At 42.5% G+C, this 24,250-nt stretch overlaps 1 protein-coding gene across 1 annotated transcript; it reads left to right on the top strand.

The window, feature by feature from the left end:
- Positions 1-341: 341 nt before the first annotated feature.
- On the top strand, positions 342-14,667 carry LOC139660850 (uncharacterized). The gene is made up of 5 exons (XM_071539104.1): positions 342-1,952; positions 5,087-5,277; positions 7,032-7,176; positions 11,032-11,337; positions 14,509-14,667. Exons 1-5 carry the CDS (start codon positions 342-344, stop codon positions 14,665-14,667), a joined length of 2,412 nt encoding a protein of 803 aa, XP_071395205.1.
- Positions 14,668-24,250: the final 9,583 nt, after the last annotated feature.

Genomic DNA, 24,250 nt, shown 5'->3' with positions numbered 1-24,250 from the left:
TAATGCCTTTCTTATAATATAATTGATATTTGCTTCTATTTGTGGTTGTATGCCTTATGATAATACTGGAGGTCATAGTTTAGCAGTCTTGCTATTCGCCACTACATCACTGGTATCATCCAATGCAGTGTATGGCTGCTGGTCCAATATGCGGTCCAATACTGCAGCCTTTTTAGGAGAGGGGGGGGCGCGCTTCCAAATTTCCCCTCCCGCAGCGCTCGCTCCCTGCACCTTAAAAAGCGCGTGCACGGCTGAAGGTCACTTAAACACAAAAGGCTTTCAGCGCTGCGGTCCAATATAGCGCATGCGCGCTGCCGGAGGACTGCTTCACAGACCGCAATATGGCGAGAATGCCTGGCAGCGGAGACACGGAGCAGGAGCAGATGAGCTGCCCGGAGAGGAGCAGGGATGAGGAGGAGGAGGAGGAAGAGGAGATCCAGGAGGTCCAGATCACCGGGGAGGAGGAGGAGGAGGAGTCCGATGAAGATGCTGTGGAGCTGGAGTGGGAGTCAGGGAGCACGGTGCTGGACCCCAGCGGTTCCGCCGCGGAGACAGAAGCGGTCGTTATGCGGAGTAGGGACCGGGGAGAGGAGGAGGGGGAGGCGGACCCCTTCAGCGGCAGCCTCCCCTCCGGGCTGGAGTCTGACCTGGAGGGAGAGCTCCAGCGGTCAGACCGGACCAGGCTGAGCGAGAACACCCGCCTGGCCACGCGCTACGCGGTGAGGATCTTCAGGGAGTACCTGAGTGAGAAAGCCCAAAGTCCCGACTTTGAAACTCTGGACAAGGAGGCGCTGTGCGTGGTGCTGCGCTCCTTTTACGCGGAGGCGCGCTCCAAAAGTGGCCAGTTGTACAGCAAGTCGTCCCTCATCAGCATCCGGAGCTCGCTGAACCGGTACCTGAACGAGCCGCCCTACTGCCGCACGTTGGACCTCACCAAGGACCCGGAGCTGCGCAGCGCCAACCTGACTCTGGCCGCGGTCATACGGAGGCTGGAGGAGCAGGGCGCCGGTCCCGTGGTGCAGAAGCAGGCGATCACCCGCTCGGACCTGCGGAAACTGTACGGCTCCTCGGTGTTCAACACCGACACGCCGTTCGGGCTGCTCAACAAAGTCTGGTTCGAGACGTGCATGTATTTCTGCACCAGGGGCCGGGAGAACCAGCGGGAGTTGGAGGAGGACTCCTTCGGTCTGGCCGTCGACGAGGACGGGAGAAAGTTCGTCTATTTCAAAGCTCTCGGACCGTACCACAAGTCCCGCTCCGCGTCCTGGACCAAAAAACGACCGGACGCAGACGAGGACACTCTGCCGCGGATGTACGAGACGGGCACGGAGTCGTGTCCGTACGCCAGCTTCGTCCGGTACGTGTCCAAGCGGAACCCGCTCTGCAGGGCGTTCTTCCAGCGGCCCCGGGACCACTGTTGCGCGAGCGACGTGACGTGGTACGAGAACAAAGCCATCGGTAAGAACCTGTTGGGCACGAGGATGCAGATGTTGTCGCGCGCCGCAAAGCTCTCCAAGACCTACACCAACCACTGCATCGGCGCCGTCTCCATAGCAACGCTCAACAGCATCGTGGGCACCGCGGGCTCCAAGCCGGCGACGACGCTCTACGTTGCCTCGGAAACGGTCAACGGTCACGCGCAGTCCCACCTCCAGCTCGTGATCCCGTACCTCCGCCGGGTCACCGACGCCGTGGATCTGAAGCCGCAGCGGAGAACAACAACAACAACAACAACAAACACAACAACAACAAAAACAACAACTGTTACAGCGAGGAGAGACAGCGCCGAGGACCCGGGGGCTCCGTTCCCCAAGAAGCTGTGCGTGCGTCCCGGACCGCGCGCGGAGTCCCCCGCGGAGCGGAACGAGAGCGACCCCGTGCCGGCGAGACCCAGCGAGTCGCACAGTCACGCGCAGCCCGCCGACCGGTCGCCGGTCACCGTCTCCACGCAGGTAATACAGTACAGCTGATATAATATGACCCGGAGCGGTAGCTTATCATCTTCCAACACAGTCCGTGCGTTAACAAGCCGTGCGTAAAATGCGCCACCGGCAAGGCAAGATGTGCCCGGTTTGTCCAACGGCACCGTGCTTGAGTGTGTATGAGTTAACATAGAGATACAGAATGCACTCATACATTTTTGTGTACAAGTATAGAGTTAGTGAGATAGGCTTGTAAAGATGTTGTTATATTTATCCATAATCAAGACTGTAGTGGAAGTTCAGCCCAACTAAACTCACTTTACCCACATTTACAAGGTGGCATAATTCTTTATGATACAAATTCATATACACCACAGTAAGTAGCATCAAGGTGGTGTAGGGTCTTTTAATAAAGGGAAAAAGCATAGTTAATGATTTTCTGAAAGAAATATATTTTGTATGTAGCCTATTGGTGGTTGTTTGTTCAGGATTTGGGAAATGCATTGCATTATACAGTATGTATCTGAAAGGCTTCACTTCAGTCATGATGCGACCAGGTCAGTTTGAAATACTCAACACACAAACTGTGAACTTGGCATGGCTGCTTTCTGCCACTATGCACCATGTCAATGAACAGACTGCAAAACACTTTTTTGTCCTCCTGGATGATTTTAAAGCAATGGCATCTCACATTTTCTATGATGTTTGGTTGATTTTTATAATATACAGTATGTCCCTGCATGTTGCTGACCTTTGGGCTGAATTGTATTGTGTATTTTCTTGGTCGTTTTCATGAGTGTTTTTGATCTTAAAAAAGAGATCTCCCTCTCTACCTGAATCAGTAACGGAGCCAAATTGGATCTAATGTAGGAATATAATTGGAAACTTTATTGTCCATTAATGCCAGCAAGCAGAGTGGAAATTAATCTTTGTCATATAGTGTAAGGCTCCATAAAAACATACATTAGTGTGGCATGCTTAAATAATAATGATTAAAATGCATGGTGTAAATACACACAAGGGACTCGGTATCAAGAGCAGGGCAAGCTGGAGTGAATTCTCAGCGGGACTGTCTGTCTGTTGCCATGGGTAACCGTACCTGGTGATGAATTTACCCACCATGCACCACGCCGATGGCCGCGGGGTAAAGAGCACTTGTTGTGCTGTCAGGCACCCCTCCCCACCCCCTTTCCCCCCCACCACACACACACACACACACACACACACAGATCTAAGTGTGTATGCAGATGTGGCGGATATGACACTTTTTGTGTATCCCTACTGTTTGTGTGTGTTTGCATGTTTGTGTGAGTATGTGTGCATTTGTGTGTGTCCCCACATATTCTCTCTCTCTCTCTCTCTCTCCCACACACACACACACTCACACACACACACACACAGATCTGAGCGTGTATGCCGATGTAGCGGATATGATCCTTTGTGTGCCTCTCTACTGTGTTTGTGTGTGTGTTTGTGCACGTTTATGAGTGTTTGCATGCATGTTTGCGTACACACACACACACACACACACCCACACACACTCACGCACACACAGAAGTGACTGCTGTGGCCCTCAGGGGAGATGCTCATGGATGCTGCAGCATTTCCAGCACTCTAACTGCTTTATCAGCTGGATCTGCTCTGTCTCTGTTGATCTCTCGCTGTTTAGTGATTTAAACAGCCTCCACTATATTGTGTACAGTAAATGCAGAACAGTTCAGGACGGAATTAGATAAAACCGAACACAACAGTTTAGAACAGAACAGAACAAGAGAGAATGGAGTAGTTTAGAACAGCACAGAACAGAACAGGACAGAAGTGAATAGAAAAAATCCAAATCAAATGAAAAGGCAGAACATGACTGTGTTGTCCAGTGGAAGCTCTGTCACATCACCTCAACATAATGAGTACAATATGTTAGAATAATAATCAGTGGGCTATCTGAAAGCCCAAGGGAAGTGCTGTACCCATTATTCTGCCCCGTAGAAATGAATGGTGGATTGTTCAGATTTGCTAGAGTGAATCGTGATATCTTCAATTGAATCTATGGAATACATAGTGACTAATGCACTCCATAGACTTCCATTGTATTTCTAACTCAGTTGCTTTTTTGATATTGTTTATATTTGTTAAAGGTATATTCCCCTAAAAACATTAAATTGTCATGTGTGCACTAACTACCCCCACATATTTTATGTTAGAACTTTCATTCAGCTTTCACTTCATACTACTTAAGGCTTGTGTTGAACTTTGGGATACTACTTACACTTCTTGAATTATAAAACTTTGAAGAATTTCTGAAAAATGAATGGGAGTAAATGGGAGATTTTCAAATGTCTTTCAGATAGCCCACATATTTCCTCCAGGAAGTGTACTTTTCTAGTTGTAATAATATAATGCACTTTTCAAAACAGATAATGAGCTAGGGGCAACTACTGCTGCTGGTACTACTGCTACTAGGCTACTATTATTATTGCAGCTACTACTATTACTATTACTGCTACTACTGCTATTACTTTTACTGCTACTACTATTACTGTTACTAATACTGCTACTACTATTACTACTACTGCTGCTACTACTATTACTAATACTGCTACTACTACTGCTACTTCTATTACTACTACTGCTACTACTAGGCTACTACTATTACTACCACTACTACTACTACTACTACTACTACTGCTACTACTACTATTACTACTGCTACTATTACTACTACTGCTACTACTATTACTACTACTACTACTAGACTACTACTATTAGGCCTACTACTACTACTACTACTACTACTGCTACTACTAGACTACTACTATTAGGCCTACTACTACTACTACTACTACTACTACTACTACTACTACTATTACTATTACTACTACTACTGCTACTGCTACTACTATTACTACTGCTGCTACTACTGTTACTACTACTACTACTATTACTGCTACTACTACTACTATTACTATTACTATTACTATTACTACTACTACTACTACTGCTACTACTATTACTACTGCTGCTACTACTATTACTGCTACTACTACTACTGCTACTACTACTGCTACTACTGTTACTACTACTACTGCTCATTGTTACTACTAATGCTTATTATTATTAGGAAGTACAGGTGTGGTGGTGACGGGTGTGTTTGTTTTGTGTCCCAGGACAGCCGTGGCAGCAACAGCAGTATGAATAGCCAGCCGCTGGTCTCTGTGTCTCCTGTATCTCCGCTGGGCTCGGCCGGCATCCCCACACCGGCCCAGCTCACCAAAACCAACGCACCGGTCCACATAGACGTGGGAGGACACATGTACACCAGCAGCCTGGCCACCCTCACCAAGTACCCTGAGTCACGGTGAGGGAGAGAGAGAGAGAGAGAGAGAGAGAGAGAGAGAGAGAGAGAGAAAGAGCACACACACACACACACACACACAAATCCACCAATGCTAATAACTAGGAATGGGACGATATTCTTATCTCACAATATGATTCCATACGCAATATGTGGTTCACGATTCAATACAACCATGATACGATGTAATAAATAAAAGTTTAATGACAACAAAGTCTGACTGTGCAGAATTATGTACTGCGATATATTGAATTTCGATGTATCGTCCCACACCTATTAATACTGAACAACAGTAAAGAGTGGGTCATTAAACTACAGGAGGTGGACAAAATAACAGAAACATCTCACTGTATGAATATCAACCTATTAACAGACCTGCCAACTTCAGAGAAAGAGTTGGCTGCTGGAATAAATTGACATTACGCATCATTCCAGCTTTACGTCTCGGCAGCAATTTATTTTCATCATTTAGGTGAAAAAACAACAGGGTTCTTTTGATGTTGTCTGTCTATCCCTGTCAGTGAGTGACTGCAGTTTGTCTGTGTTTGTCTGTGTTTGGCATATATTGTTCAGTTTTTGTCCCCCGATGCTTCTGCGATTCAAGCACTGACTGTTTGGCCTCCCTGGATCTCTATTAGCGTCCTCATGTTGCTTTGAAAACGGTATAAAAGTGGTGATTGTCAGACCTCTTAAAACTGACATACTGCTAAGTGACAGCTTAAAGGTAAGCGAGTAGAATTTGAAACTTGTAGACTTTGGCGACACCCTGAATCTCTTTGTGGTACTATTTTACGTCAGCTAGCGCAATTAGATTCGCCCATCTCATATCGGTAAAGCTTGTTCGTCCAGCATTTGTATCACAATGTGTGTTTGTAAGATATTTTGCTGGCGAATATTTTAGTGACAACTACATTGAGCTAGCAAAGCCTTACAGATGTAAAGTCTGGGCAGCTAATGAAACATTTTGGCTAACAGGCTACTATGATACTTAATGACAGCTAACCTAATGTAGCGTAGAACTTGGGACAATTGTTTTTTTGTCCACTTCCCTGTCAACAATGGCAGATCAATTCAGAATTTCACCTGCTAATTTACATTCCTAGCTGCCGACATAGTTTTTAGAACATAAAGACTGACACAGGGGAGCGTATCTATTTTCCCAAGGTCCTATGTTCCCCAGTTCAATATTCTGTTAACACACATTAACCCTCCTGTTGTGTTCGGGTCAAATTTGACCCGTTTCAATTTAAAATATTTAATTTCTTTTTTTTTTTTTAATTGGAACAAGGCTTCAAAACAGCTACATAAAAACAACAAAACCAATGGTTATCATTTTATTTGATTTCAAAGGTCTCTAACCCAAAGTCAGAAGGAGCAGAAGTGCAATCAAATTACGGTGGATGGCCTGTGCCTAACCTGGATAGCTCTGATAAAAAGCCCTTCTGTTCTTTGAAACAGTTGTGGTCAGGGCTCTGAGTAAAAATCTACAACCAACCTAACCCTAACCCTAACCCTACTAACCCTAACCCTAGAACTGGGGAACATAGGACCCTGGGAATATAGGACCCTTTGTCATGTTTCCATTATGTGCCATATAAATCTGGGGAACACAGGACCCTGGGAACATAGGAATGACTCCCTGATGCCGCACATCTGCTAATGTAGCCTAGTAGTAGACGTGACAGTGTTACCAACATGTGGGTAGTGTGTCATGTTTCATGTTTCACCTCTGTTGGTTTCTCCGTTCTCTCTGTTAGGATCGGTCGGCTGTTTGACGGAACGGAGCCCATAGTGTTGGACAGTCTAAAGCAGCACTACTTCATCGATCGGGACGGTCCCATGTTCCGCTACATCCTTAACTTCCTCCGCACCACAAAACTCCTCATCCCAGACGACTTCAAAGTGAGTGTCTGTCTAGAGCTTTGATCAGGTACTACCACAATATATCACTACAGGGTGTCTGAAAAGTCTGGAATCAGAGGGAAACCACCAACAAATGAATATCAAAACTGTGTGTCAGAGGTGGGATTGGAACCCTTGCTACCGTTCAGTGACCAGAAACCCTACAGACAACTAGTGTGTTTGGGAGAATCAAGTGCAACAAGAAAAATATATGTGTGTTGCTGTTATCCCTATGATTTAATACTTTTCAGACACCCTGTACAATCACAATATTGTACTGTCAGCCACTGAGCAGTTGGGGTGCAATGACAATAGTTCTAACATGTGGCTTTTGCAGTCAGTTATTGTTGTATATGTAAGCATATATATTTCCCCTAAACTGTAATCTGCTTAAGACCAATTTACACAGTGACTGGCTTCCTGTCTTTAAAAATATCTGCAGTTATTGTAACCTGACCGAATTAACCAAACCTATGAAAATGATAAAATATAAGAGCCTGACACAGCCAGTTTCAGACCTAGGATGTTACATTTAACTTGCATTGTGTTGCATTATTGTATGCAGAGTAGAGATTGGTCATTTCACAAATCAATTGTTCATTTGAGCGATACTTTGAAGTGAACCAGTTGAATCGGTTTGAATATGGAAGTGAACTGAAATTTCTAATTGTTCAGGTTGGACTGTGCTCCGTACAGTTCTAGGCGAGCCATTGGGGAGCGTATCTATGTTCCCAGGGTCCTATGTTCCCCAGATTTATATGGCACATAATGGGAACATGACAAAGGGTCCTATGTTCCCAGGGTCCTATGTTCCCCAGTTCTACATACTGTATGTGCTCTCCCAGGGTCCTATGCTCCCAGGGTCCTATGTTTAACCCTAACCCTAAACCCTAAACCCTACCCCTAACTAACCATATTAAGCGAATACAGAGCTGGGGAACATCTTTTTCAGGTTCCCATTATGTGCTATATAGAGCTGGGGAACACAGGACCCTGGTAACATAGGACCTTGGGAACATAGGACCCTGGGAACATATGACCCTGGGAACATAGGACCCTGGGAGAGCACATATGTAGAACTGAGGAACATAGGACCCTGGGAACATAGGACCCTTTGTCATGTTCCCATATGTGCCATATAATCTGGGGAACATAGGACCCTGGGAACATAGGAATGACTCCAGCCATTGCAATTCTCAAACTTCCTTGTTCATTCATTCATTGTCGTCATTACATGACACCCAAACAGCAAACTACTTAAAGGATAAGTTTGGAGATTTTGGACCTTTGTATAATTTGTCTCTTAGAATATTGATTTCAGAGTCAGTTGAAACGGCGAGCTCTGTTGCTAGGCCTCTTGCTGAAACGAAATGGGGTTTGTCAAGACCCCAAAAAGCCAGTCTGTGAAAACAACATGACGACCAACTAACGTATTTATATCCACAGCTAGGAAAGCAGCAGCACCACACTACTTCAACTCAGTGGACAGACTTCTACCAAATTCTACCTGGCTCCATGTGCAATTGTGTACAGTTTGACCTGACCGTCCACAAAGATCACCCCGCCAGTAACGCACTGTCACCCCACAGCAGTCGCTGTGGCAGAGAAAAATAGTTCTGTCAAGTCATGAGTTTTTAGTCCTAGAGCTTCTTACATTTTCAAGATTACTTACAAGATTCTGTTAAGACTGAGAATCATGCAGCATCACACATTAAAAAACAGGATTTTTCACAGATTTGGTAGTAGATCCTTGCTTGAATCAGGCAGGTTAACAGGTGAAGGATTATACAGACTCAAAACACTGATAATGGACTCTAATGTTTGAGTGTGAATGAAGCTACAGCATCCCCCTCCACCATCTACACACACACACACACACACATACAACAAGCCACCCATACACAACACCTAGAGAGATGTAAAGAGAAGGATAAATGTAACTAGGTAGCTCTCCACAGCTCCACCAGTTTCTCCTCCGGTTTGGCGGTCCAAAGGAACCGGGACTTGCTCTTCCCCGCCGGCATCGCCATGTTTACTACTCTGTATGTCTGCAGAGCCTTGTCACCTGTCACTACAGGTGATGATGTCAGCCAAAGACAGCGCACCTATTGGCTGTTGACAGTATAACATTATAAATTGCGTCGATAACATTGAACATGTTGGATTTTGACGTAACAGTCAAGATGCGCAAAAGACATTGCAAAAGACTGCATTAAGACAGCTCCAGCTGAGCACACAGCAACTGCTGTGATTGTACTCCGACATCGAAAATTAGTCTAAAGCTGTGAAATCGCTTCAAATATCGTCTAGTGTAAGTTGAAACAGGGTTCTCCGCGCATGTTCCAGCAAAATGCGGCTGAATCAGGTGCTTCTCAGCTCGAGGACAGCAAATTATTATTATTATTATTATTATTATTTATCATCACTCTGATTTTTCTCCTCTATTATTGTGTTTGTTCTTCTTTTGTTTTTATTTTTCCTCTGTGTGTGTTGTAAAGCACCTTGAATCAACTGTGTTGTGTGTAAAGTGCTATATAAATAAAGTTGAATTGAATTGAACTTCCAGAAAACAAAAGGGACTGGAGCACACCGATTGTTTCACAGCCTTTAATTGTGCAAACAGACTAACGTTTCGACACTACTGTGTCTTCATCAGATTCAAAGTGGACAAAGACATGAGGCAAACAACATATATAGTCAACCTAGACCAGGTGTACAATTGTCATTGGATAATTGGTTGAACAGGGTTTCAAATCTATTGGATAATGAATCCAAGGGTGGGAGTTGCCAGAGTCAATGTCCAAGTGCCACACCCCTAACAATATGTCAGAAACAAAAGAACATAGACCTCTCTAATATCCGTCAAATATGACAAATTAGAGGAAACATGACATATTCAGTTCTTTATTTATGCCAAAAGGCTAACATCATGTCAGGAACAAAAGAACAAAAGAACACAAACCTCTCTTAAAGTTACAAAGATAAAAGTACAAAAAGTACCAAGTACAAACATCCGTCAAGTGTGCTAAATTAGAGGAAACATGACAAACTCAGTTCTTCATTTAAGCCTTCTTAAGGGCTCCACTGTATTCAGTGTGAATCCAATCGTCTAGTGTAAGGTCAGCATTAGCTATTCATTTACTGAATCAGACTTTGTTTCAGGTGGATGGGTAGTGCTACCTTTTGGTTAGAAGGCACGGTACAAATGCAAGTGATTCGTTCCTTCAGTAGGTTGGTTAGCAGTTCACTTAAAGGATACTGTTTTTGTTTTGTGGTCGACATTGCCTCTCGCCTTTCCATTCTTCCTGGTGGAGTCTGCACACAGTCAACACAGCAGGAGATGTCAGAACCCGTTTTCTCTCCTTCAGAAGCCATTTGTTGCCATTCAGTCTTGTACAGTGGGTTTTTGTTGCCTGTCAGGGTGTTAGCTATATCAACTCAATATCAACAGTTTGGCTATCTTCAAAAGCTGTAAACTGCTAAGAACTCATAACCTAACTGTCATGCTAACAGCAATATAGACTGGTAGCAATGCTATGTAACTACATCTGCTGGGTTGGTTGATTGTAACCCATTGTGCTTTGTAACTATGTTAACTAATGCTTTTGTGCTTTCGTTTGTGTATGCGTGTGTTTTGTCTGTATGTGTGTGTGTGTGTATGTGTACCTGTGTGTGTCTCTACATGTGGATGCGTACATGTATGTGTGTATGTGTACAAGTGTGTGTCCTTATGTGTGTCTGCGCTTTTGTACTTGTGTGTGTGAGCTTGTGCGTTTGGGTGGTGTATGCGTACGAGCTTTTATACATGTGTGCGTGTCTTTGTGTGTGTGTGTGTGCGTGCGTGCGTGTTTGCAGGAGTACTCCCTGCTGTACGAGGAGGCCAGGTTCTTCCAGCTGGCTCCTCTGCAGGCCGAGCTGGACCACTGGCGGACCGAGCATGAAGCCCGGAGCGCGTGCCGGGAGTGCGAGTGCGTCGCGGTCCGCGTGGCCCCGGAGCTCGGCGAGCGGATCGCCGTGAGCGCCGACCGAGCCGTGATCGAGGAGGTCTTCCCCGAGGTCGGAGACGTCATGTGCAACTCCCTCAACGCCAGCTGGAACCACGACTCCACGCACGTCATCCGCTTCCCGCTCAACGGATACTGCCACCTGAACTCTGTCCAGGTAGAGTATTTCATAAAACTCACCGACGAAGTTAGTTAGGGCTAGGAGTGTTTTCTTAATCAGAAATCTGAATTGCGGAATTTTGTATTTTTGCAGCACCGCCACCCCCTTTTGATAATTTCCATGTTCTGTAAGCAGTTCATTAAAGCACAAAATACGACCTGCTCTAGACAGAGTTAAGTCTCGAGACCGGTCTCGAGACCAGCAGGGCCTGATCTTGGTCTTGTCTTGGTCTTGACCACAGGTCTTATGGTCGAGACCAATTTTGATTCTTTAACGATGACTTTACCCGGTCACCTGGTCACCTGACCTCCTGTACCTGCTGCTGCGGGCTGCGGCTTGATCACTCCACACACGTTTACTGTCGGGAAGGCGGTATCCATAGCAGCCAGCAATGTCTCTTTGGTAATCCGGCTTGGATTTACTAACCATAAGCAGTTTGTGAACGGCGTAAAAACAAAACAAATCGGCTGTGTGCCAATTTTGCCTGGTGTTACTTTTACAATTGTAAATTACGAGCAGTCTCGATCTTGGTCTCGTACTCTTTCAGTCTCGGTCTTGACCATAAAAAGTCTTGGTCTTGACTGGTATGGGTCTTGGTCTTGTCTTGGTCTTGATTGGTATGGGTCTTGGTCTTGACTGACGGTTGACGATTGAGATTGACGGTCTTTACTACAACACTGGCTCTAGACGGTACACCTCACAATTCACTCTCAAAATGTAATCCTTTAGTCCATGATCACATTGGACACTTTATTTTGGAAGGAAGTAAGCAGCCTCAGGTTGCTGGAGACTAACATTAGCGTTAGCTACATCCTCCGCTTCAGAATCGGCTTCACATCCTCTTCTTCATGAGCAAGCAAAGCAATCATTAACTTTCTCTTGTCCATTTTGTGTTTTAAGATGGGGAAAAATGCCTCCTATCCGGCCTAAGAGGTTATTCATAAAACTGGCAGGTTTAGCATGTTGTTGTGGGCTGAGACTCTTTCTCATTTAGGAATGTGAAATACCAGGTAGCCAATGCTGAATTACAGATTACAGACTACAAATTACAAACACCACTGTACGTAAAGCCTGCTAGTTGCTTGCAATACAAACAGTGCTTGAAAGTCCAACATGGACTTCCACTGTGGTCCACAAATGTTATCCTTTTAGCCTGCAGATAGAATACCTTTCCATAGCAGGTTCTAGCTCTCCTGATGGAGTTGAACTTCTTCCTTTGCCATATTGGCTCCCAAGGAGGAGTGTGTGGTCTAGGTGTCGGTGACTACGTACCAGTTAAATTAGCCTTGAATGTTTTCATGTTGGCCCTGTTGGTCCTCATGCACAAAACTGCACAAAAATTAAATTTTGTTCTCATTAGTGATGAGAAATCTGCAAATGAGTTATAACCCAGTGGAGTATCTCTGCACAATACATGCAAATTATCAGACCACCTACCAGTGCAATGAAACAGTATGTTAATGGAGCTGAAATTAATACCAGAGGTCAAGGGGGAAAATCACAGACATAGTCGCTCCAGATGGGATTAAATGTAATGAATAGCTCACGTAATAATTACCCTACCCTGGAGAAACTAAGCCCGTCTGAATGGGGCTTTAGTTACTTTTGGGTTACTTGGCCTCCAAAATAAATGGAATATGTAGCTAAACAACTACAGTTACTATTATTATTCAAATCACTGACTGTAATTTGAACAGTATTATCATTTGCAAACATTATTTGTGTATATGTGTAAAATTATGTCAGTGTCTAGAATATGACAATCTAACCCTGCAACATTTTTACATTGACTAAGTGTTGATACGATGGACTGCACCGATGTTGAACACCTGTGTAAATATAATACCAAAATGAAAGATGATGTTTGTAATCGTCCATTGCATCGTTTTGTGAAATCAGGACGTAAATATCTTTCTGATATCAATTCAAAACAGTCTCCAAAGCTGTTTTAATGGTTTTTTACCCATTTCGTGAAAATTTGGTGCTCTTTTTGGTTGATGTTAAACTTGGCCACCTGCTGCATGTCACCATCCATCCATGGTAAATGTCTTTCTTCCTTCAAACATTTTTCTCAGAAAGAGTCAAGATTGAGCGAAACAGGTGGTGTAAAACAGTGGTTCTCAACCTGGGGTCCGGGGACCACCAGGGGTCCTTGAGGGGGGTTCCAGGGGGTCCCCAGCGAATTGATGAATTCTTAAACTTCACCATTTACAAGAAGTTAGAGAATGTAGAAGAATGACTGTTTTGATCATAGTTTCTCTGTTATCTCTCTACCTACAATACAGATAGTCATAGAATTCTGGACAAAATCATATCTGACAATACAAATATCCTCAGATTTGGGCCTGAGAGACAAAATCTCATCAAATGGGGGTCCATGGCCTTAATGTGGACTAAATTAGGGTCCTTGATATGAAAAAGGTTGAGAATCACTGGTGTAAAATACTGAAAACGATAATCATAATCAATAATCAACCAATAATTTGTGTGGAGATAAATTGACCTCATGGCTAAGACATTCCATTGACTGTCTCTCTGTCTGTGTCATTGTATGTCTGTGTCTCTCTGTCTGTGTCATTGTATGTCTGTGTCTCTCTGTCTGTGTCATTGTATGTCTCATGTCCTGTCTCTCTTTGTCTCGAGGGAAGTCTCAGACAGTACAGAGAGAGAGATGTAGGATAGAAGAACAGAAGACTCCTCGGGGCAAATGCTGAGATAATGTCACCGTGTTCGCTTCAGTAGGGAGGAGGGAGACAGAGAGAGAGGGAGAGAGAGAGAGAGGGAGAGAGAGAGAGATTGTAAGAGACTACTGCTGGTGGAGTGTGTGTTTCAGGCCAGAGAAGCTGAGTGTGAGATGGATTTTGTCTTCAGAAGGACATGAGTGAACCTCAGCCCTGGGGCCTGTGGCTCAGCTATTGTTAGTAACACATTTCCACATACACACAAAAGGACTGCAGACTGGACCAATTACATGTCATTTTGCTTTTACTTTTATTTATCCAGGAGAAGTTGACCGAGATCCATGCTCTTGTTTTTTCCAGCTTCAATTTCATACAGTTCCACACATTCACACTGTCTTCTACTATTGGCCACTGTGTGTGTGTGTGTGTGTGTGTGTGTGTGTGTGTGTGTGTGTGTGTGTGTGTGTGTGTGTGTGTGTGATTGCAGGTGCTGGAGCGGCTACAACAGAGAGGCTTTCGGATCACGGGTTCGTGCGGTGGTGGAGTCGACTCTTCCCAGTTTAGCGAGTACATTCTGCGAAGGGAGGGGAGAGGCGGCTGGCGCCCCCCCACCCTCATACGAATCAAACAGGAACTGCTGGACTGAGCTGGTCAGAAAACCCTGGGAGCGGAAATCGAGGAAGCAGTCAACCGTTGCCGTGTGTCCCACTAACTATTGTCTGCAATTATGTGGAGGAATTCTTCTAAAGGAGACCAGAATCCCCACTGGAATGAATGGAAGTCAATGAACCGTCCAGAGACATCAAAATCTAAAATCTCAAAAAGCGGTAGTGAATATCAGCTAGATAGTTGACTGACAAGTTAGTGCATCTATTTTGCTACTTCAAAGTTGCCACATAAATTTTTGACATTAGTATGATTACCGTAAACAAACAAGACCAGCACTGAGAAGATTGTCAAACTCTACTGGCCTCTACACTGCATTTTACAGTGTGCCATGAGGTCAGATTTGGCGGGAAATCTGCTGGATTGCTTTACAGCACAAAACAGGAAGGGGGCGCTGTTCTTCCAGAGTAAAAAATCAAGCAATGGGATTTATGGGAAATGTGGTCTTAAATTGGAGAAACACTACCACTGGGTTGAGATAGAGGCTACCAATTGTTAAAATGCTACACATAGCACATTTAACTTGAGTGGTTTAAAAACATTGACCAAATTCCTAACGTCCACATTTAAATGCATGGAGATTTTGCATCTTTCACGTCACGCTGATATTTACTGTATGACAGAGTGCCAAAACAGAATTATTTTCCTAACAAGAACAAAAATGATGCTACTTTAGGGAACTGGCCAACGGCAACAGTTCATAATCAGACTGCATGGCTTTCACAAATGCTGTTCAAAAGCTGTTAGTGGTAATTTATTGTTTCAGAATTCATTGTTAATTTATTGGGAGTTTTTTTTATACCCACTTATTCCTATTCAGGGTCATGGGTGGGGGAGGCTACATTTCCAGCTTCCCATATGCGATAGTTCCACTGGTCCTATTGAGTTGGTTACATAATACAATATCCGTGTCTGTATGACTGCTTAACATCTCTGTGACTTTTAGGGACAACCATGATGTGAACAGGTTGCACATAAAAAACTAAAACTATTTGCCTTCCAGGGAAAAAACAATGCTGAAAAAAAAAAACGTTACAGGCAAGGCTATTGCTCCCAATGTACATGTTGTATATGTATTGTATATGTTCACCGACTGTAACTCAAGGTACATATGAGGCTTAAACCATATTTGCACAGGACTAATACCTGGAACATCCAGTGATTCATAATAATTGCAGAGATCATCTGTGATTTTATAATATAGTGCAAATTACCATATTCTGGTGAAGACAGAGGTCCTCTGATAATTCTCAAACTCTTGGCAATTTCAGCCGTAATTTGTTGTTGGCACACAATATCTTTACCAGCGATTTCTATCTTCCGCTTGTGATGAAAAATGGAGACAGTAGTGGAATCTACAGAGGAAGGTTTTGAATGCACTTTCAAGCAACAAAATTCAAGTTTTGCTTTTCTAAATCAGAAAGGGAGTGTATCCATGGCACCAATGATTTCAGCCTAGTTCAATATCCCATGTGAATGCGTTTAACAAAACTCAGAGGTTAGGGGGCAATTCATTAATCATGACCATTGTCCACATCTTGTTCACATCATTCTGTATTCTGTATTTCAGGTTGTGTCCAGACAGACATGTTGAAATGGTTTGCAAGTCCGCTAAATGTTGCCGGTGACGCATGCATGAAAAATCATTTTCAGTTCATAGCCAAAGTAAGCCTGATTTATAACAAACTATAAGGGGAAATAAGGTTTTGCATGCATCTACTTTATATAAATTTCAAGTTGCAAATGAGAGAAATTCAGCTCCCCTATATTTGAAATGGATCAAGGGGCCTTATAAATAGAAATTGAATCTTAGAAATGTGTTAAAGTATAAATCCACATCAAAGTTATTACTGATAAACCTTGAACTTCGTCTATACATTATAATAGAATTCCTGCACCAGCCTACAAACAGAATGAATGTCTGAATGCCAATAACAAAGGTACTGAAGGTTGCTCATGTGTGTTCAAATTGCCATGGCACTTTATATTTATAGATGGAAGTTACATGTACAGCTTTATTTGGTTGTAGTTATTTTATACATTGGACCAACAATTAGAAAAATTAGGATCGAGTTGAAGATCAAATATATACATTTATATGAATAAGGTCCCAAGGCATTTATATATTGCAATGCTTTGTGCCCAATGCAGAATGCGACATGTACCTCCATTTGTAAAAATCATTTGTAGATCTTTCATCTTTCTATAAATGAAGTTGTGTGACAGTCAGAATTGATGTCAGACTGACATACACAAATAACCAGTTCATTTGTCACACAAACAGACCAAGACCTGGAGAGGAAGGTTTCTCACTTCATCTCCCAACCCGGTTAGTTTGGACTGATAACGTATTCTGACCATGATCCCACCCAACTATAGAAAGCACTGTGCATTTTGGGTTAGACACGCCATGAATTGTGTTAATGAGTTTTACCCCGGACAAAAGTTCTTTCTAGCAGCAGGTTTCCGAACAATGAAGGATACTGTAGGTTTGAAAATGCGTTTGTGCCCTATTCTGCTCCGGGTTACATCAGAAGAGTCCTGATAGTGAATGTTGCTGAGAGCCAAATGTCCGATGCCATAAATAAAGGTTTTCTCTTTCAGTTAGAATTGGTCCTGAGACTGGATTAGTAGCTGAACATCTTGCCCGATTACTAAGGATTTAGGCCCCATTTACACTGGTCATTTCGTGCATCTCTTATCCGGTTCCATTTACACCGGGCCACATCAATGTGTCTCTGTTAGCCAGGTAGCAATCTCTGAACCCATCATCTATCGGTCTGACGACGATTAGACTCTGGGGGCGACAGCCAATATTTCAGGGTTTATAGAGATTAGCCGAAATGTTGTCTGGACCTAAAACACCTACAAAAAATCGATGTTTGTGTATTGTACTCAACTCCGACTCCATTCTTGCGTCTCAAGTTGCTAATCGGACTGTGAACGATGACTGGCACACGGAAGAGGAAGTCTTGGCCCGGATGTCCGCTGGCTACACCGGAAACCCCGAAATATTGGCCGTCACCCCCAGAGTCTAATCGTTGTCAGACCGATAGACAATGGGTTCCAAGATTGGCCAGATAGAAATCTGATTGCATCTTGCTTTGCTTTTGAGGAGGAGTTACGCTGCACGTTGAAAGACGTTGTTCCGTTTGGGAGGAGTTGACGGTTGACGTACGCGGCTTGACAAGACCGATGTGTTTACACTTGGCTAACTTGAGGATACAATGCGTCTCAAACCACCTCCAACGGTGGTTTGAGCAATCAGATAGCAAACCGTCTCCAGTGCGTCTTGGTTGCATTTACACTAGGCTTTTTTGAGCATGAAGTGGCTAAGTGGAAATGGGTATGAGAGACAGGTGGAAGGGCTAATGGTTCACTAAACATGATGCCAAGGGACATCCAGATTTACCAAGAGATAAAAGTTTGACAGAGTGGCAGCTTGAGATGGTTTGAGGTCATTTTCTCAGACTAGAGTCACTTTTCCAACAAGGTCTTTGTTAGAAAGACATTCATCTGGTGTCCAACTGTTGCCTGTCAGCTTTGAAAATAATTGAAAATGCCTACTTGAAAATTCCACTCAGCTTTCAGATTGTAAATACTACTAGAAAACGCTGTTCACTCAGCTTTCACATGGTAAATTCTACTAGAAAACACTGTTTACTCAGCTTTCAGATGGTAAATTCTACTAGAAAATACTGTTCACTCAGCTTTCAGATGGTAAATTCTACTAGAAAATACTGTTCACTCAGCTTTCAGATGGTAAATTCTACTAGAAAACACTGTTCACTCAGCTTTCACATGGTAAAAATTGGTGATGGAACATCCTGAATTCTGACATCACCAACATGGAAATAACTGTAGTCAAGTTTACATTTTATTTGTTGCAAGGACTATGCAATTGCATCTTCATCAGTCAAGTTTAAATTGAATGAATTATAGAAAATTATATATTCATTTCAATAAAATGAAGAGAATGAACAGATTTTTGCATTTTTGTAAAATGTGAAAAATCAGATCAGAAGCAACCAAAGTCTACAGATAACTTCAATCATGGCATATTGACAGGTTCAAACACGTGAACACTTCCAAGCTGTTGCTTTTAATTTGTTTCGACTGTCAATTCCCAGGTAACATGAATGCAGCATTAGCTCACCGTACCTGTCTTTCATCACTGTGCAAGTCTGATGATGTACCACTGAATCACACTTGATCTGTACCAGTTGCAGCTCTGTCACTAAGTCAGTTGTCAGCATCCGCCATCCATCTGCCTTCACACTGGCCAGGAATACATAATGGGACTGAACAGAATATCCCAGCAAACATTTTGATGTTGAATAGGACGGCCTGCACAAACATTGAAAACGTGTGAATATAGTTATATAAATATGTTTCTCATATCAGTTCAAAACAATTCACACAGCTGTTTTAATATGACTTTGTACCATGCCATCATATCATAGTCACCACATAGTGGATGCAGTTGCCACACACAAAAGTATTTCTAAAAACAGTGATCTAATAATCATGATCTAATAATGTCTAAACGATCTAAAGATGTCTACAAAACTAATACCAAACACATTTTGGGACCCTTGGAAAGAATAGAAGGAAAAGTGTATGACCCACCTTAATATGCTTTTTGATTAATGGTGCTATGTGTATAATTTTAGCATCTATAAATCATTACCACATACATTTTGAGACATTAGTGTAATTACCGTAAACCAACAAGACCATCGCCGAGAGGATTGGCATTGTTGTATTGCTTTACGGCACAAAACAGCAAGAGGGCGCTGTTCTTCCAGCACAAATGGTTTCAGAGTTTCGAGTGAAAGGCTGATGGAAATATCACGTCCAACATGTTGATCCTCTTCAGGGAGGGGCAGGGGGGTCAGGACGCAACAGGGGTTTATGGGAAATTTCCCCGCTTTGTCTCCCCATCTGGCGTTGAAAAGTATTTAAAATTATGTTTAGACTATAACCAGAGACTTTTAATTATCTCTGCTACAACCAAACAACGTATTATATCATGAAAGAAGGTGTAGCAGCCAGTGTCGCTCATCTTGTGTGCCATCAGCTCAACAGTAAACAGTTCCCACAGTTCTAGCAAAAATGGCTTTTTGGCAATTTGACTTTAAATTATTGTAACTTTTGTAATGAAATTAGGTAATAACATCACTTATGATGGTGTAAATATTGTGACTTGACAGGTTGGCCAAAAATTTTCAACAAAAGCTCTTTGGGTTAGCTAGTATGCTAACTAGCTAGTGGGACAGGTGGGCCAAAAAAATGTTCAACAAAAGCTCTTTGGGTTAGCTAGTATGCTAACTAGGTAGTGGGACTCAGCTACCCAGCGCAGGTGTGTTGGCTAATGTTAGTTGGATAGACTTTCACTCTACCTGGTCAAAGATTTCAATAGCAGTCTATAGAGAGTGTCTTCAACCATGGTACTGCCAGTTGGTATTATGTAACCTGACTCCACAGTCCAGACAGATAAAATACATACACATAAAAAACAAAACAAAAGTAGCCTACTCATTAACTTTGCATTATAACTTTCCTTTAAAAACACATGCAAAAAATACATTCAAACATCAAGACAGTAGAACATGCTGTGGTATTAACACCCCCTTTTGCTTTTTACCCACTGCTTTGGGATTTGAAAATATGGTGAGTGAATGAGTCTGAAGTTGCTAAAAAATAAAAACAGAAGAATTAACCTCAGGAAACATACGATTGTTGTTAGGAGAATAGTTTCCACATGTCCTAATAATGTTGAGGATTGTGTGGATGTGAAAAGTCATTACATGGGAGCCTGGTTTCCCCCCACTCTGTCTCATTGTCATTTTAAGACGAATCTCAGCGTGATGCATTTTACGAGATTGCAAGCCATTTGTGGACTGATCCTCCCATTTCTGTAAATACCTGTACATTGTATAAAATGCTTGTAACTCCAGCTTTGATATGGAGGAATTGCACATCTGATTGTGGGGTTGCCCATTAGGGGGTGAAGGCTGATGGAAAGCACATGCTCCCTCTCACCCCAAATATTTTTTAAAGGGAGAATGTTCAGAATAGAAAATGCATGCCTTATGTTGAGCATTAGTGTCTTGTTTTTAAAACGGCCTCTCTCTTTCTGCTGAAACCATTCAGAAATGTGTGAATGTGTCGACATGCTGAAATTATATCAATAAATGTTTCATACAATTTGTGTAATATCTATGGCTGTTTCAGAGTAATAGTGTTAAAAATAATAATGTATGCCACATGTGGGTTTGGTGTATTCTGGTCATTACGCCACCATCAGCATTATAGGGGAAATGCAAAGTAATAATGGAGAACCTCCATTGGAAATGACTTGTGTTGTGTCCAAGAACACCTGAAATCCGGGATTACTGCTGGCCATACTGGAAGGAAGCCAATCCATGTTTCACTGTGGCTGCTCAATAATGAAAACTGCCCAGTTTGAGTATCCCCCTCCTCGCCCCGATTTCTTCATACTGTGACTGTATATACACTGGATCAGAAAATCTGATTTTTAACCTTTATGCCGCGTTCATGTCATATCAGAGAAAGCAGAAGAACGGGATCTCTTTAAAGTCAGCCATAAACAAACTCCAGCAGATATTGATAGATATTGGCAGATGCTGATTGTATTCATGTGAATATCATTTGGATTTTTATTACCTTGGACTACCGACACCTGTGGATTCACTGCTATGTTTGACGCTCATGGTGACCAGTGTTGGGGAGTAATGCGTAACTCAGTAACATGTTGTAATATGTTACTAATGTGATTACTTTTTTCAGTAATTATTACAATTTCAAATTCAGTCATTACATTACAGTTACCAATCCCAGTAACAGTACGTTACTGCGTTACTTAAAGCTGCACTAAGCGATTTTCCGACCACTAGAGGGTGACAGAAACCACAACACATTTGTAAATAAACCACAAATAAACCACAGCAAAGCTGCTGGACTACGGAAGCCCCAAAAGACAAACCTTGCGAGGGACCATACATAAAGGCTAATTGCTAAACTAAACATACCTACGGAAAAGTGTCGCCGGTTATCAGACTTGCTTTGCCAGATTTTTCTCCTGCTGAAGGTCACATGTCCCACAATGACAAGTGAAGAGGTAGGTAGCAAGTTTACTACTTGAACAAGTTTACTCGCTTGCTTCATCGATTCGCCATGACCAGAACTTTTTTCAGGAATGGGAGGGGGAGAGCGCCGCTTTTAAACAGCGAGGGAGAAGACAAGCTAGTTTTAAAAAAATTAAAGCTACTGAATGGGCCGGGAGGAGCTTCGAGTTGGTCCGGGTTTTGACAACAAGCTTTAGAAAAGAGGTGAAAACAGCAACACAATGAAATCTCAATGTCTCAGTGCACACATTAGTTTCAGGATTGATTATAGGGTCTGAAATCGCTTATTGCAGGTTTAAACGTAAAACTTCTTTTCTCTCCTTTGAAATTTGCGAAGTTTTTTTTTCCAAATCCTTGTTTGGTGTTTTTCTCATATGCATCTTAAGGACATGCAGCAGGTTTACGTCGGCTACTGGCTAAAAAAGCAAAACAAAAGCTGGAGGGTGAGGGTGAGACGCAGACTTTCAGCAGCTGGAAGTTTTCCCATTACTTTGATTTTTATCTCAGTCAAGGATGAAAAGAACATTATGGAACTTTGTGTGGGCAACAAAACTCTTTCCACAGCGAAAAAACAAAACATCCAGTTTATCAAAGCATCTGATACGCAAAACACAGCAATGTGAAACTCTGGGGGAAAAACAAGGAGCCTACTGCCAACGAAACGGAAAGTAATGGAACGAGGAATGTAACTAATTACTGCTCCTGCTGAGTAATTAGTAAAGTAATGGGATTACTTTTTAAATGAATAATAATTAAGAAGAGTTTTTCTAAACGCTTTGTCCCAGCAGGCAGAACGTATTGGTAACACTTTACAATAAGGGTCACTAAGTTAAGGGTTAGTTAATGCTTAATAAGCATTAACTAACCCTTAATTAACAGTTAACTAATGTGTAATTTACTAATGGTATTCATGATAACTAAGGTATTAATTTATACATTATTTAAGTTTATAAAGATGACTATTAAATAATGTATAAATTATTACCTTAGTTAACATGAACACCATTAGTAAATGATTACCAGACACATTAGTTAAGTGTTAATTAATGTACCGTTATTGTAGTGTTACCAACGTATTTACAGTAAATCAGATGACAGGAAAACAACAGGGAAAATTATGTCACGTGACTTCTTCCCATTTAGACACCAATGAGAAAGATGAAATCTTTCACATAAGATAAAAAAAAATAAATAAAAAAAAATCTGATCTTTTGTGCCTGTGGAAATGCAGTCCATCAGTCTGACAGGAGCGCATAAAGCAACATGAGATGTGGAGTGCAAGGTGGGTCAATTACCTTAATGCTTCCTCCCCTATTCTGTTAGATCCTCGCGGACTACACGGAGAATATAAATATACATGTGAAATTCATCCATATTAATAAGGCTAAATTGGCTTTGTCTTCCTGGATCTGACAGGCAGTCACAGGACAGACGGGGCGTTTGATCTTAGCCAGGAAGCAGCTGAGACGATGAAACTGCTTTAATTCCCCCTATTACCATGGCATTTGTCCAAAATTCATCCCCGTTTCTTTCTCTCCTCACCCTTCCAACTCATGTTAACACTTCAACTTAACACATGCCTTTTTTTTTTGTCCAAGTGCTTTACAGTACCATGAGTGCATCTTTAGCATGGATGGCCCAGAGGAAGCCAAGAGTACATTTTCAGGTTTGGTACTGAGATTTCTGAATGCTGTAATGCTGACTATATTCTCCCTGAAGGACAATTACGCAGATTTGCATCCAGTAGCATACATACAAAAATGCTTTTTCCTTCAAGAGTGAAAATGTGTCCTTTCCCTTGAATAATGCATTTAAAAGAGCTTCTAAAAGGGCTCCAACTGCCCAAGTTGTTCTAATACAGTGGTTCTCAACCTGGGGTCCGGGGACCACCAGGGGTCCTTGAGGGGGTTCCAGGGGGTCCCCAGCAAATGGATGAATTGTTAAACTTCAGCACTGTTTCATTTACAAGAGGTTAACACAATTAGAAATGTAGAAGAATGACTGTTTTGATCATAGTTTCACTGTTATCTCTCTATCTCAATACAGATAGTCATGGAATTCCGGACAAAATCATATCTAACAATAAAAATATTCTCAGATTTGGGTCAGAGAGACAAAATCTCACCAAATCAGGGTCTGTGTCCCTAATGTGGACTAAATTAGGGGTCCATGATATGAAAAAGGTTGAGAAACATTGTTCTAAATGATTGTTGTGTGGTCTTAGAGCATCTTGAATCTCTCCATCTCCAAGCAAAACCCACTTTAATGGTGACATTGCCAACTCAGCCTCGCCAAAGACCAGAGGGTTGCTGGTCCAAGATTGCGGTGTGCATGAAATGTAACATGCAGAGCATATTACAAGCAAAACCAGCATGTCCTGTCTACTGATCTAAGGATACTGGCATATCCTTG

Source organism: Centroberyx affinis, unplaced genomic scaffold (genome assembly GCF_046629955.1).
Source record: "Centroberyx affinis isolate AG114_WGS23_722 - 3 ecotype Tasmania unplaced genomic scaffold, CSIRO-AGI_Caff_v1 ptg003396l_1, whole genome shotgun sequence".
NCBI lineage: Eukaryota > Metazoa > Chordata > Actinopteri > Beryciformes > Berycidae > Centroberyx > Centroberyx affinis.
Note: the sequence above shows the minus strand (reverse complement) of the source record. Positions and strands in the feature narration are given on the sequence as shown.